Here is a 14,967-nt window from a genome sequence, read left to right on the forward strand (position 1 = left end):
TTGTGTTTGTTTCAGGCATTGAAAACGACGAGGAAATCAAACAGCTTGAGGAAGAAATTAAAGATCTGAATGAGTCCAACAATCAAGTGGAGTCCGACATGATCAAACTGAGGACACAGGCAAGAAGAGGGAGAGCCAGCTCAGAATTCATGAAGCATGAATGTCTGTGGGCAGAGCCCGTTATGTTCAGGTCACTCAGTCCAGTGAACAGGTCTGCAGGCTGGAAGCTCTGGTGTGTCCGCAGAAACTGCTCAAACCAAAATACTCCAGAAAGAAGTTCATCTCTCCATTTTCCTCATTTCCCTCCACCCTCTCTTCCTGTCTCTTTCCTGGTTGATTCAACTTCAGCATTTAAATTCCAACAATGTGAAGGAAAAAAATGTAGGAATTTGTTTTTTTCATTCTTCGATTCCAGCTACTTTAGTTATTTCTGCGCTAGTCCAGGATTTAGTTTAAAGATGGAGATTAAGAAATATTGAATCTTCAAATCCAGCATCAAACCTGCAGATCTTAAGATTGAGTGGCTTGTTTTTCTCTGAGAAAATACTTATTTCAAGTCTGACATAGGTCAAACCATTTTTGAAAACATTCAAACTGTTAAACATGCTCAAAGTTTCCTTCATGCTGTCTTTTTCCTTCACTTTCTTCTGGTTTTCAAATGAGAAAAATCCTTGATGTGTTGTAGATCACCACCATGGAGACCAACCTGAAGTCCATGGAGGAGGAGAACAAGGCAGTGGAGCAGCAGAACGACTCGCTGCTGCATGAGCTCGCCAACCTCAGCCAGTCACTCATCAACAGCCTGGCCAACATCCAGCTGCCGCACATGGTGAGCCCACAGTCAGGCAGAACCGGGGGGGGGGGGTTCATCGGTTCATTTTCTCAGTCTACCATATACAAAGCTTCACTCCACATCTTCCAAGAAAAATGCCTGAGAAATGTGTTCAACAGGAAAGGAAATACTTGTAGGATTTTCTGAACAAAATGTGTGGGGGAATTGAAGAAGATGACTTTGCAATGTTTCAACTTGAGTTCTGGTTACAAAAACAATACTTTTCATTCATGTCAGCTATAATTAAGTTAAACAATTAAAGAAATGGTTGAAAGTGCATAAAACTTTAAACCCAAAAATGTTCCTGCACTGACTAGAATGAAACAATAAGAAGTAAGATTTGGTGAAGTCTGTTTTCTTTCCACCTGACAGATTTTAATGTTTAAAATGGCTGATTTTCTGTGTTTGAGAGTATCTGACCATCTTCCAGGAGGGATGTGTTTGCAGTGGAGCATTCTGGCGAAGTCAGTCTGTCATATTTCACTTCTGTTGAATGTGTGCACCTTTGGGTGAAGGGGAGGGGTGTTTCTTCAGCGACACTCTTCATCTGCTTCTTTCTGTTATCACCTCCTCTTTCTCAGCGGCTCATGCCTCTTCTGTGCTTCCAACACCTCACAGACTGTCCTCTTTCGCTTTCTTCTGCTGAGTTTGCTGACGTACTCATGGCTGTTTTGACGTCATGTGGGTTGGAGATTTGGGCCACTTTTATCACCTCTCCTGAGATGTAATAGGCTTGAGTTTGTTGATAACTTCATGCCAGTGTAAGAAAACATGGATCCTGCTCTCTTTTATGCTGGAGAAGAGACTTGTAAATACTCGCCTGGAGTCACATTACACAACTTGGATCCAAAAAAGTTTGATGTTTCAACATTGCAACATTTACCACACAAGGTTTATATGTAAAAAGGTCAATCTAAGGTGGCTGAGAGAGCTCAACTCACTGCAAATGACTAAAACAAGCACGTTAGAAAACAAGGGCTTTTAACATTTTGACAGTACAGTGACCACTGCAACCCTTTTCTCCAGACGTTATCTGCACATTCTCAGCACACACAAACAGGGAGACACTGTCAGTAGAAGCATCTGCCACACTAAACACAGAAGAGAGAAACAGAGGATGTAAAAAGGAGAGAACAAGGGAGTAAAGCTGCAAATGAAAATACGCCTCCATCAGTGTGACGACACCAGAGATGCAAATCCAGAAGAGCCCATGATGCCTTACTGGGGTTAAGGTGAAATTTAAGGGGACACGTGTTTATTACTCTGCCACTTAGCCCACTTTTTAAAAGTGTGCTTTTATTGACTCATTGTCTTCTGCAGAAACATCCTGACACTGATCTGAGCTGTCTTGATGCTGCAGTTCTTCAGCCATTTCAGAAAACTTTCCCCTTAACTTTCTGCTTAACTTTTCCCTGAGGCAGGAAGCAGAAGCTTCCACTGCAGCAACGGTACTGTCAGATGATGGAGGTGTATGCATCTGCTGTCAAAATGAGCTGTCGTGTGCACATGCTGAGCTAAACTAACCTCCTCTCAGCTTTCAGTGGTTTTTATTTTTAAAAGTAAGTCTGAGATTATCTTCATGTTTTCATGTATCATACTGGCTCCTGCATCAGATCTAATTTAAAAGTCCAAGTGGGATTCTGAGCTGCAGTGGAAACAGAGCTGGAGGAGAAGGCAGACTGTGTGTGATTCTCCCCGCTGGCTGTAACTTGTGAAGCTGTGTATCCAGCGCGATAATAGACTTCTCCTCTCCTGTAGAGACCGCTGCCACAGAAAGAGGCCCCAGTAAAGCATAGCTGCTGTTTACAGATGCCTCCCAGAGTAAGAGACACATTTATCCTTTATCTAATGACCCTTCTCTCTGCACTGTCATCCCCTCCTGTAACTCCTGCGTTCACGGTGGCTTCTGCACATCACAGCTGCACACAGATCCTGCAGGGTGTCACCTGCTTTAGTCAGTCTAAGTGTCAGAGGTCAAAACTATGAGCAAAGTATTAAGCAAGCAATACTGTGTGAAAATGTTGAATCAAAAGTTGTATTTTCCTTCAAATCTGACCCAAAACCAAAGGAAGCATTACATGTATTGTATTTCATGCACCCTTGCAATGCAACTGCAGGGCGTCAGTGCAAATGACAAGGAAATGAATCAGTGATAACTCAAACAATCAGTAAAATGTCTAGAAACAGGAAAGAGGGAATAAACAACTGTCCTCTGCCCCAGAACATGTATAGAAAGCCATCATGAACACATAATTGTATTAAAGAGAAATTGTAAAGCAATAAAAGTCAAAGACTTGTCAAGTCTGAGTTTAACTGCTGCTGCTAATGTTTGCTGTTTCATGAAAACTCTAAACGATCCTCGCCACTGAAAGTTTGGGGAGTTTTTAAATGTCAAAGAGCACAAATAGAATAGAATAGATTGGAATAGAATAAGGTCAGAGGGCTTATTTTCTTCTTAAGAATAGCCTCCAACATTTGCCTTATTTTTCCCTCCATATGAACATGAAACAGCTTGATATCTGAAAAACTGCAGAGCTGAGGAAAACCAAAGAAGGAGGAGAAACCTCCTGAAGTAGCTGATCGTTCTAAAAGCAGAACGGCCAAAACACCATGAAGGAGCTAAAGATCTGATATTTTAACCTTTGTGGTCATGATTGTTACGAACTGCAGGCCCAAAAACCCCACTGTAAACCCCCAGACCTCTTCTGAGAGGAGCTGCTGTTCAGAAACGAACATGTCTTTGCTTGTGTAGAATAACTCTAACTCATTTGGATGACGGCTCGGTCAGGATTGAGTCTGTGTCTTGCTGAAAACAGCTGGAGCTCCCAGTCGCTGAGATGATCTGCTGCTCTTCCATCTGCACATCAGTGTCCCATCAGTTTCCATTTTCTAAGTTGGTCCTCATCCGCTAACATGATCCTCCCATCTCTCCATGAGCTAGCCCCCCCTCCTGATTTCTGCATGGATTTGTGTTTCCTCTTTAAAATTCAGCTGTTTTAGAAAATAGCTAAAGAAGAAGCTCCTTCCTCCTGTCTGTCCTCCAAACCTCACTGTCTGATAGAAGCCCCCTGTGGTGGGTGGGAACAAGTGACTTTTACTCAGTTACATTCACTTGAGTACATTTAGAAAGAAATAATCTCCTAAAAGTAGTCTTATTGTTTTTACCTTCACTTGAGCACATTTGTGATGAAGAGTCATTACTCTCATCTACACTGGACTCCGTTTGTCTAAGTACTCATCAAAGAAAACAGAAGTAATCCTGTTTGAAGTAACACTACTCTCACTGGAGGACTGCTTTGCTCTTCACTTCTGTAAACCTTGTGTGCAGCAGCTGGTGACCACCTGCTTTCTGACAGTTTCCTCTCCCCACAGGAACCTATGAATGAGCAGAACTTTGACACGTATGTGAGCACACTGACAGACATGTACACCCACCAGGATCAGTACCAGAGTCCAGAGAACAAGGCGCTGCTGGAGAACATCAGGCAGGCCGTTCAGGGCATCCAAGTCTGAGCCAGGCCACGCCCCCAAACCGAACTGGGAGCAAAGACAGTCTCATGCTGCTGTCATCAGCGCTCTGCGTCCATCTGTGTTTCTTTCTGTTGGTTGTTGCCTTGCTTTAAAGAAACTTGTTTTCAACATTTTGAACATGTCCATGTGATTTAATGGGGAATTCTGTTCATAGCTGCTGATGTGTTCTGCTGTACACTTCTTTATGTAAGCCTGAATCATTTGATGTTTAACGTGAAAACACTGAACACAGAGAGAATCTCTGATGTCTCAGAACATTGCTGTAAATTTAGGAGAAGGAGCGTGTCAAACAATGCACGGAAACCCTCTGGTGCCCTCCTGAGTGGTGCTGTTCCTGTCCTGCGGGTGCGAGTTTCCTGAAGGGACTGCCGAAAATGTGGGAGACAATCTGCCATTGTGAGTTTATTTAAAGTCACCAAACCTGAGCAGCTAACGGGCAGCGTGTCAGCAATATCCGTTTGATGAGACTGAATAGTTCATTAGATGCAATCTATATGGAAAGAAGTGTTTGGGTATATGCAATTTCTTATGAATTCAAATAGAAAAGAGCTGCTGATCTTTTTATGAACTGTACTGCGTTTTGTACGAGCCTTTTCCTACAGTCATGTATCAGAATTGAACATGGCGAGACGGACTGTGGTTGAGCGACCTCACGCAAGGACGCCTCCATGTTCGGATGTTTTATTGTGGAAGAGGTGCTGAAGGCTGAAGATATGCAGCTTACACTGGACTTACAGGGTCAAGCATTCCCACTGGAGATTGCACTCTTCGGGCATGCATCTGAGCCGCAGCAGAACTGCTTCTAAATCTTCTGCAAGAAGAGGAAGGAAAGCCACGTGCACTAAACCTGCACGTCAGTGACACGGGTCTGAAGTCCTGCAGAGATCCCTCATAGTAACCTGGATTTAAGCATTTGCAGCATGGGCAGAAAATGGGAGTGAAGTGGACAAACGTAACCCCTGACCCTCTCTGACCCCCCGCCTCACAAACTCACTGTTGTTCTCATCTAAAACTGTAGAGTTTGCAGGATATGAACAACAGTGAGTTCCTGCAACAAGTTTCCGGTCAGACCATCAGTCTGTGTGTCACTTCTACAAAATGCTGGTCTGTCTTTATAGGGTCTGCATGTTCTCCCATGCATGCAGGTGGTAGGGGGGTTCCAGGGTCTTCAACTCCCAGTCCTAAACATGTTTCACTGATTGAATGGAGACTAGAGTGAGTGCTGGGCTGTTTGTCTCCCTGAGATGGTCAGGAGACCTGAAAGCTGAGATTTCTCCCTCAGAACTAGAAGAATCAAGTATTCATGCCTGTGCACGAGGAGAACCCCCGCTCCCAACGAGTCTTTTGAAGGTGTAAGAAGGACATGCAGACTGACCGCAAAGTGTGAGTTCAGGTCAGGGAACACACCAACTCTTAAACCTTTTAAAAGCAGTTAAAGCAGCAAATCCACTTTTCCAGGCAGACCAAACTGCAGGAGAAGAGACATTTCTTTTAACCTGCTCTTCATGTTTTTGCTTTCACTGATTTCCCTCTGCCTCTGGTCTGCTCAGAGCTGTGTGTCTGCAGCTTCCATCTCCTCATGAGACACACAGACTCCTCATTCAGTTGACCCTAACACGACTTAAAGCACAATTCTATCACTTATGGTCAGCCAGTAAACTGGACATCAGCTAAATGTGTTATAACAAAGATGTTCACTCCTGAAATGCTCAAATGCAAAACAAATCAATCTGAAATGATGTGATATGATCTGTTTTTCTCTTTTATACATGACTTTCTGTTTTCAGCTGCAGTTTTCTGACCATGGCATGAGTTTGTTCATGTTTCTGCTGTAAGTTTATGGTCATGAGTTGCAATGTGAATTTTTCATTTGACTTGTGAAATTTGTACAAATTCCATTGCGCTGGTGTTGGCATCTCTGAATAAATCCTGTGTTCTAACATTGATCATGAGCTGCATTGTTCTGAACAGCAAAGGAAGAGTTAACCTTTCTTAGTTTAATGAAAATCATCATCAATTCATTTCATTCTCTTTAGAGGTAAAAATACAAAACGTTATTAATCCAACCAATGTTAACAACTGACCAACTAATGATTTGGTCACATGCATGAAGGATGGCTGGAAGGACAAAAGGAAGACTGTTATGACTTGCAGTTGCATATTTCATTTTTAGTGTTAGTATTTAATCTCCCAGTAACCATAGAGAGTTCTGGTTCCAGTTAGACTCTCCTAATCAACCTGTCACCTGAACTAAAGACACCTGTTTCAACAAATCACCTGTGAGAAAGACACCAGTGCACAGAATCAGTCCATCATCAGTCAGACTCCAAACTCCAACATGGGAAAGATTGAAGAGCTTTCAGTGACTTTAAAGGCCGTATCACAATGCCACTGCATTCATTACCTAAGAAAATGGGTCTTACATGGGTATGCATGAAAAAAGTGCTCTTTATATATGAAATTTTCACAGATGTATCACGAATGAACAACGTCAAAACCACAGAAGACGTATGAGTAAACCACACAAAGGTTAGTTAAACCCGCGCTTTATTGAATTTCATTGCTTTGACAGTCAAAGCACTGGGCAGAAATCAGGTTGCGTGAGCACCATACACGACAACCACAGCAGGCCCACAAGATGCTTTGTTTTAATTAAACACTGAGATTCACCCGGTCCGCACCGGTCCAGATACCAGCCGACTGACAGGGGAAGGTTCTGCTGGGAGATCTGTGAGAAGGATCCAGTGTGCTAACTTCGAATCGATGCGGACCAGGGGAATTCCTCGTGCTCTCCTATGAGTCCAGATGACCCCACCCGTACATTGACAAAGGTGGACAGGATTTTATGCCTGCCAGAGACACCAGAGAAGATACAAAATCCTTTTAAAAAGTCAGCACTCTGTCTGGTGGGGTCCAGATGACCCCACTTTTAATGTAAACATGCCTAGCATAGCACAAGGGTTACAGCATCAGGGCCCGCAGTGGCTGCTGTCCATGGTGCTGACGCCGTGTGATTTCTGCCCAGTATTTTGATTGTCAAAGTGAAGAAACTTAATAAAGCGCGGGTTTACCTGATCTTTTGCGTGATTTATTCTGATACCTTTTGTGGGGGCTGAGATGGTTGAAAACTGCAGTGGGGGTTCCTGGAGGGATGGGGTTTTACAAGCTGTGGATGTTGTAGGACAGTCTTGGCAGACACGTCTTCAACATAACACGCACCGTGAGGGTTGGACTTCTGGATCAGCAAACGGGTCTGTTGGTTACCCCTGTAGAAAAGCAGGATGTGTTCCAGGTACTGGAGACTGATGCTCCTTAGCCCCCCGGTATGTTCTGGATGTCCCTGTGGAGAGACTCCGGTCTGTGGTGGAACCTCAGGTTCTGGATGAACACTGTGGTTCTGTTGCTGAATACTAGACCAGATGGTTGCTCCCATTACAATCCTCCTGGAGTTAACATGAGGTCAGCATATGTTTGTGTTGATGACATTCAAAGATATCTTTTTCAAGGTGGTGGTTTCTGAGAGGGAGGGACACATGGACAGAGTTCATCTTTGTCACATGCTCTGTTCATAACTTTGATGGACATCATTTCTCAGAGCAGTCAGAGTAAGAAAGGGTTGTTGTCTTCAAAGTTTTATTCATTTACCGGATTCAATCTTTCATTACAAGATACAGTATTTACTCCTTTATTTTGCCCCATAAATTTATTGATTGATGTTCTGAAGGTAATGTAGTGTATTTCATTCAGACAAAAACCTACTTTCTTTTTCAGCTTCAGTGTTGTAGCGTTCCACCCTGGTAGACAGCTGTGATAACCTGTGTTGACCTTTTGGTCATTCAACTTTTGTTTGAAGCGCATCACCTCAAGATAACAAAGTCCCTCTCCCAATATGGGGTCAATAAAGATGATTGAAACTGCTATTTCACACTTGGACGTAAGGTCATTAAACTCTTGGTGACCTGGCCAAAACTCTTGCTATTACACATTTCAAACTCTGGTCAATTTTGAGCTGTCACTTTCAAAGGATAACGCCCTCTTCTGCAACCAAACATGCTACCTCCTTTGGTTCCAGCAGGTCGACCCCCTGTGGAGTCTTCAAGAATTCCTGACAGACTCTCAAGATCCTTTGTGGGAAACAGGTGACCCTTCATAACCTTTTATCATGTTTTAAAAGACAGGACTTTAGTTAATTGGTTCTAACATGTAAAACATCTCTTCACAGCTCCAGAAGAAATGCCCTGTTTATTAAATGTGTACAATCAAATTTGTATTCCTAACAGAAGAAGATTCACAACTACTTTGAGGTTAAGGTCCATGAATTAATTATATGTAACCATCAAATCTTGGAGAATTGATGTTCTGTGTTATAAGGAAGTGTTTTATTTATACATATAGGATTCATATATAGGTTTGTTCAAACTATGTTTGATAGAAACCCACCTTCTTGGTAATGCAGATAATAGAGAAAAAGCACATCCAGACACCAGAATAAAGTTACGCCCCGAGCTCATTGGGATATGCAAATCGCCTCTAATCGTAAAACACCCCAACTCCCCACAGATTGGATGATTCTTGCTCTGCCCCTCCAGATTCCAAACGTTGGCGCGCTCTCGCCCTTGTACTCTCTAATGAAATAAAACATAAGTGCATGAGAGTGTATGGAAGAGGGGTCATTTTAAAAACAGGAACGCCCCCTCAGGACTAGGCCTAGACCAGCAAAGAAGCCCCTCTTCCGTGAAGTTTTTATTCGTGCATTTCGGACACCGTCCTCCCCCGATGTCCAGAGAAAGAGGAAACTACAATTTTTTTACTTTTGTGTTGAAGTTCTGTTCAGGCAAGTTCTGTGGAGAAACTTGCATCACCTTGCCTGGTACCTGTTAGGAATAAAAACGTAAGACTCTCTTCTCCAAAGTGAATAAAAACACGAACCAGTCAGTTCAACTTCAAAACACTCTTTTGCAAAAGGGAGGCGGTGGAGAAGAGAGAACAGGTTAACAGCCTGTCTTCGTCCGACTGCCCACCGCCCCACAATGTACAATAGGCTTTTATTAACTTTGCATAGAAAACAGGAACAACACCATATTTGGAGATGGAAAGTTACTGAGCAGAGGAAAAAGACCTTGGTTTTGAGCACAAGTTCTGACCGTCAGTGTTTATCTCAGGAGTCGTCCTTCAGCGGAGTCATGCAGGATGAGGGAATAAGGAGCTGAAGCTTAAAAAGCGGTTAGAACTAGTTTGAGTAGACTTTTGCACATTTTGTGGCTAGACTCACTGCACCCCCACAAAAATATTTTCTAACATTCCCTCCTGTTGGGGGTGCTGGTGAGGCAACTTCAGCTCAACATCATAAGAAATGCAAAACATCAGTAACTAACCTTCTACGTGTCGTAGGATTGGATTTGAAACGTCATAGGAGCCTCCCTAAACAATGCTGAACTTGTAGAGGGGGCGAAAACCCTGTGGGAAATTCCCCCTCGGCCCATTTCATGGGTGCGACCACACTAATGCTACAAGCAGCTACAACAATGATTAGCAAAATTTTGAGCATTTTTAAGCCACATGATAGCGAGCATTTTAAGCAGCATATTCTTCGTCTTCCTCCTCAGAGTCATCACCAAATGAACCACCTTCAGCTGCCAGGAGATTAATCATGGCTGGCTGTTGGGTTCCTCAGTGGTTTTGACAATGAGGCGTTGGGTGAGACTCTGGATACAGGGAATAAGGCAACACCCGCAGGTGGTGAGAATGGCAGTGAAAACAGCAATAGAGACCAAATTAGAAGAGAAACAGGGTCTTGTACGCCCAAAACATGTTCAACCAGCTGTCTCACATGGAAGTGTCAACACCTGAATGTTCTTTCATCTTGTTAGTCAGGCTACGCAGACCTTCAACAGCGCAAGTGAGGCTCCCTTCTGCAGCCGTGTTGTTTGGAATGAACGTACAACACTCAGCTCCAAAGAGAACACAGACTCCGCCTTTCTCAGCCAGGACCATGTCAATGGCGATGCGGTCTTGACAAGCCATAAGGGATATGGCTGCAAGTTTTTCGTGGACAGCTTCAGCCAGCTTGGGTCCAGTTACTGAGGCTTTGGCACCCCCTTTGCAGGGGGACAATCAGGCGGCCTCACCGATTCTACAGTACCACTCTCCACATTTTTGGGGGTTTGGTTTTTAATTGAACATAACAAAGACAAGCCACTCTACATATTGAACACCCAGTATATGTTACATAGCCCAACAGTCAATCATAGATGTAAGCCACACCTCTGCCGCTCAGTCTGGCTCCACAACCCCGCCCCCTTTTTCGGCATTTTTTTCAAATATGGGCTGAGAATGGAATAAGCCTCCAACTGCACTATTTGATTACCCTTTAAAAATACCAAAATCAAAACTAATACCCCCCGTATTGATATTTTGTAATTCATTTCCCCTGTTTATTATAAAAAAATGTTTAATTCACCTGAATTGAATTTTTTGGGGATTAAAAAAACAAACAAACAAAAAAAGACCACAACAGCCCACAGTGGGATTTGAACCAGCAACCTCACAATTGCTGAACTGGAGCTCTAACCGCTAGGCCATGGAGAAGGTACCCCAACCCAAAAACAACTCTTTTTGCCTCTTTACATCTACAAATGGGACTTTAAAAGTACCGCCTTTTGCTTTTTGACTCATTCAAATAAACTTGTTTTTAATTGAACAAAATATACTGGAATGTTCTGATGGAAGTAAGACATGCACAAATCAACCACAAAAATACGGCTAGCTCCCTCATTTCTTAATCGATTTCCACAAAACATGGCTCAAATTAAAGCTCAGGAAATCATTGATGTCGTGGTATATTTACATTTTTGATATCTCTAAAAACTAAGCTGTAAATAGTACAAGAACTGCACCCTCTAGTGTTACAGGTAACACACTGCTGTCAAATGAACAGATTTTTCCTTTGTGCAAGAATCTAATCAGCTGAGCTTGTAAATGCTGATTACCCAAGCCCAGAAAGGAGGAGGCTGGATTGATGAAGTTCAATAGTATGACTGGCTTATCAACTTGACAAAGGGAAGTAGCGTGTGTGTGTGTCTGTTGTAAATTCATAAACTAAAAGTATCAGCCCATGTTTCTGCTAAGAGGAACTGCTCTCTGCTCCTCCTTTTTTCCTCCCCAAACCCAGCCGCCCCGCTCCCTGCTCCGGAGCCCACGACGTTTTGCTGTGTGTGTGGATGTCTGTCTGTTTTGTGTGTGTGTGGGTTAGTGCGCGCGTGACTGTGTGGGTGCTGCCATTGTATGTTTATTTTCATCTCTACGGTCTGTTTAGACACAAAAACATGATCACATTTGTCAATGGCGGCGTTTTATTGTGAAAAATCAACCACAAAAATACGGCTAGCTCCCTCATTTCTTAACCAATTTCCACAAAACATGGCTCAAATGAAAGCTTAGAATAACATTGATGTTGTGCTTTATTTTGATTTTTATTACAGTTTTTCCCCATCAATTTAGTGTGTTTCTCATAACAGAATTAAACTTCTCACAACAATTAGTGCATCCTCCATAACATTTAGTCCTTTGTGCACAACCTGGTGTCAGTTTCATGTTCATTTCGTTCCATAGTAAATCCTTTTGCACAAAAGACAATTGATGAAGTACAAATCTCTATAATTGTATCACTTTTGACTTACTTTTGATCATTATTCATTTGTTTTGTCATGTCTGTCAAAATGATCTAAACTTGTCCAGGCTGATTAGTCATTGTTGGTACAACTATTAATCTTCTTTTCATCGATTGTGTCTTTGCACATAAACTTGTTGAACATGTTGTCAAACATTATGTATGTCCATTTTAAATATTATTCTCGTGTTTCCATGAAACTTTGCATAAAGTTTTTAAGGAAAACCTCAATATACACTAATGGAAAAGTGTTTGAAGTATTTGTCGTACCCAATATTATCACCAGACAGTGATTTGCAGAACATGACAGGATGCTGGTGGAGTATCTTCCTCCCTTCTCTCCATTTCTGAATCTCATTGAGAAGTTTTTCTCTTCCTGGAGGTGGAAGGTATATGATCAGTGTCCACATACCCAAATGACCTGCTAGAGGTCATGAATGCAGCTGGTGATGACGTCACAGCAGAGTCTGCAGAGGTGGATTCAGTTTTCAAGAAGATTCTTTCCTCTGTGCTTTGATAGAGCTGATATTCACTGTGATGTGGATGAAACTATGTGGCCTGACAGAAGAGATTGTCTCGTTGTCCATGATTGATTTGCAGAACTGTCTGTTTTACAGTATTTTCTGTTCCAAAAGTACTTCAGTAAGGTTTACTGAACCAAAGGTTTTTTGTTTGTTTGTTTCCATTTGCACATTGCTGTGAACGGTTGCAAGTAAACAGTCTAAACAGTTTTTTTTACTGAGTTCTAGTTTTCAAAATGCCATGCATGATACATACTGTAATGTTGTCTTTACATTACATGACATTTGGAAACACTTCCATAGTAATCAGCCTCAGTGTAAACATGCTGAAATATTTTGACTTGATCGTCAAAGAAGCTGGAGTCATGACTTGTTATTTTTAAAATAATGATAATTTCATTGACATAAAAACATTTGTCCCAGCTATACATTCTAGCTTTTGGCTAACCTAAGTTTTTTTTTATTATTTTTTTAGGTTAATTTAGCAAATATTTTAGCCGGCTATGAGCTTTAGCGCTGTCAGCTAGCATCTTCAGATATTAGCATCTTAAAGCATTCACACTAGCATTATCACAGGTAATGCTATATATCTCGTTCATACTTATGTTAAAAAGTTACGGTTTTGAAGTTTTAAAAATGTAGTTTTAGAGTGTTCAATAAATGTTTATCCTGTTCGGCCCGCGACTGAACGTGTGTTTTGGATTTTGGCTTCTTTTTAGCGATTGAGTTTGACAGAATGGTGAACAATCCAGGGTGAAGCTAGTATTTGGGATAGGCTCCAGCAACCCAGTGATGTTTGAAAATGGATGAACTTGTATGGCACATATTCCATTAACGGTGTGCCTCCACTGTTGGTTAATCCGGGTTTAACGTTCTGCCCATGGACACTTTGATTTGTGACTATCGTCGATGGGATTTGAACCACCAAGCTTTCAGCTGAGAGAAGACTGCTCCACCTGCCTTCCTCTTACAGTTTTTCTCAGTCGCTTTGGTGCGTTTCTCGGATCAGAATTGAAATTCTCATAACTATTAGTTCAACCTCCACAACACTTAGTCATTTGTGCACATCATAGTAGCAATTTCTCCTCTCTCTGAACAAACTGCAAATGATTTTGGACATGAATCAGTTGCTTTGATAGATTTCTCTGCTGTTTTTTGACATTTCCATTTGCTTATGTCATGTCAGTCAGAATTAATTATACTTATGGATGCTGAATAGTCGTTCTCAATAAAACTAATAGTCTTACTTTCATTGCTTGAGTCATTACACTCAAAATTGTTGAACTAGTTATCAAATGTCAAATATTAACCATCTGACAAGCAAATTCTGTATCGTCCTTCATCATTTTGTTCTGGAAATGTCTCCTAAATTGAACAATTGATCTCAGGTGAATTCCAGCTGTCACTCATGAGGAGCTGTGTGCAATTTTATGACCGGCATCCACATGAGCAAATGGCCCTGCTAGCAGCCATGGATGCAGCATGTGACGACATCACAGCAGAGTCCTGCAGAGGATGGATTCGCCACTCCAGGAGATACTTTCCTCGCTGCATTGTGAGGGATAACATCTGTTGTGATGTAGATGAAAATATGTGTCCAGACAGACAGGAACGTCTGGATGTTCCAGAATGATTTACTGTACTGTTACATGTGCTGTATATTGTTCAGGGTGATTTTATGTTTAACATCTACAGTGACTTTACTGCACATTTCAGATGGCTGTACAAGTAGGCCATAGTGCTGTCTTGAGCATTTTCAAGTGTCACCAAATATTTTTGCAATGAAAACACTGAAACTATAAACTGTCATAGTGAAAACATGACAAATCCATTTGACTATCTTGTTCATAAAGATGGTGTCAAGACTTTTCCTTTAGATGGCACTGACAGTTTCATTGACATGAATACTTGCTTTTGAGGAATGGATGATCAATCTTGAGCATGTGATGTGCTTTTGCAGGCTGTCCATTAGGTTTTGAAGTTTGCACTAATTGTTTTGAGAAATGCACTAACTGCTGTGCAAATGTTAATAGTGTTCTGAGAAATGCACCAAAATGACTGAGAAAAACTGTAATCAACCAGAATCCTGAATTCTCTTGACTTTGAAATTTTTTTGTGTGTTTAAACTTCACAGCCTTTGGTTTTCTTCCATCATCAGTCATCCCTAACTGCATTTCTTTTTAAAAAAACACACAATGTCCTTAGAGTTGAAAAGAAATCACATTTAGTCTTCAACCTTTGCACCAAACATAAACATAAAGCTTTGGGGTTTTAAGGAAGTTTCCCGTCTCACCGCTCCTTATCTGGTAACGCTCCTTGTGAAGACTGACTGTTGAAATTATAGACCCAAATCCACTCCTACATCTCATCTGAAGTCTTTCAGGCTGCTCGTGTGTTCAGGAAAACATAGAGGC

The 14,967-nt window shown here is 41.8% G+C and overlaps 1 protein-coding gene across 8 annotated transcripts in view; it reads left to right on the top strand.

The window, feature by feature from the left end:
* Positions 1 to 6,309, top strand: part of myt1la (myelin transcription factor 1-like, a) — a 65,980-nt gene extending 59,671 nt beyond the window's left edge. For 5 of the 8 annotated variants that reach the window (XM_024291651.2, XM_024291646.2, XM_024291648.2 and 2 more), the window contains 4 exons: positions 16 to 119; positions 686 to 829; positions 2,591 to 2,653; positions 4,205 to 6,309. In XM_024291651.2, coding sequence (XP_024147419.1) covers positions 16 to 119; positions 686 to 829; positions 2,591 to 2,653; positions 4,205 to 4,345 — 452 coding nt within the window. In that variant the 3' untranslated portion in view covers positions 4,346 to 6,309. Of the gene's footprint in view, positions 1 to 15; positions 120 to 685; positions 830 to 2,590; positions 2,654 to 4,188 lie in introns of all 8 variants that reach the window. The other 3 variants (XM_024291650.2, XM_024291649.2, XM_024291652.2) reach the window with 2 other exon arrangements.
* Positions 6,310 to 14,967: the final 8,658 nt, after the last annotated feature.

This window comes from Oryzias melastigma, linkage group LG24 (assembly GCF_002922805.2).
Source record: "Oryzias melastigma strain HK-1 linkage group LG24, ASM292280v2, whole genome shotgun sequence".
Taxonomy (NCBI): domain Eukaryota; kingdom Metazoa; phylum Chordata; class Actinopteri; order Beloniformes; family Adrianichthyidae; genus Oryzias; species Oryzias melastigma.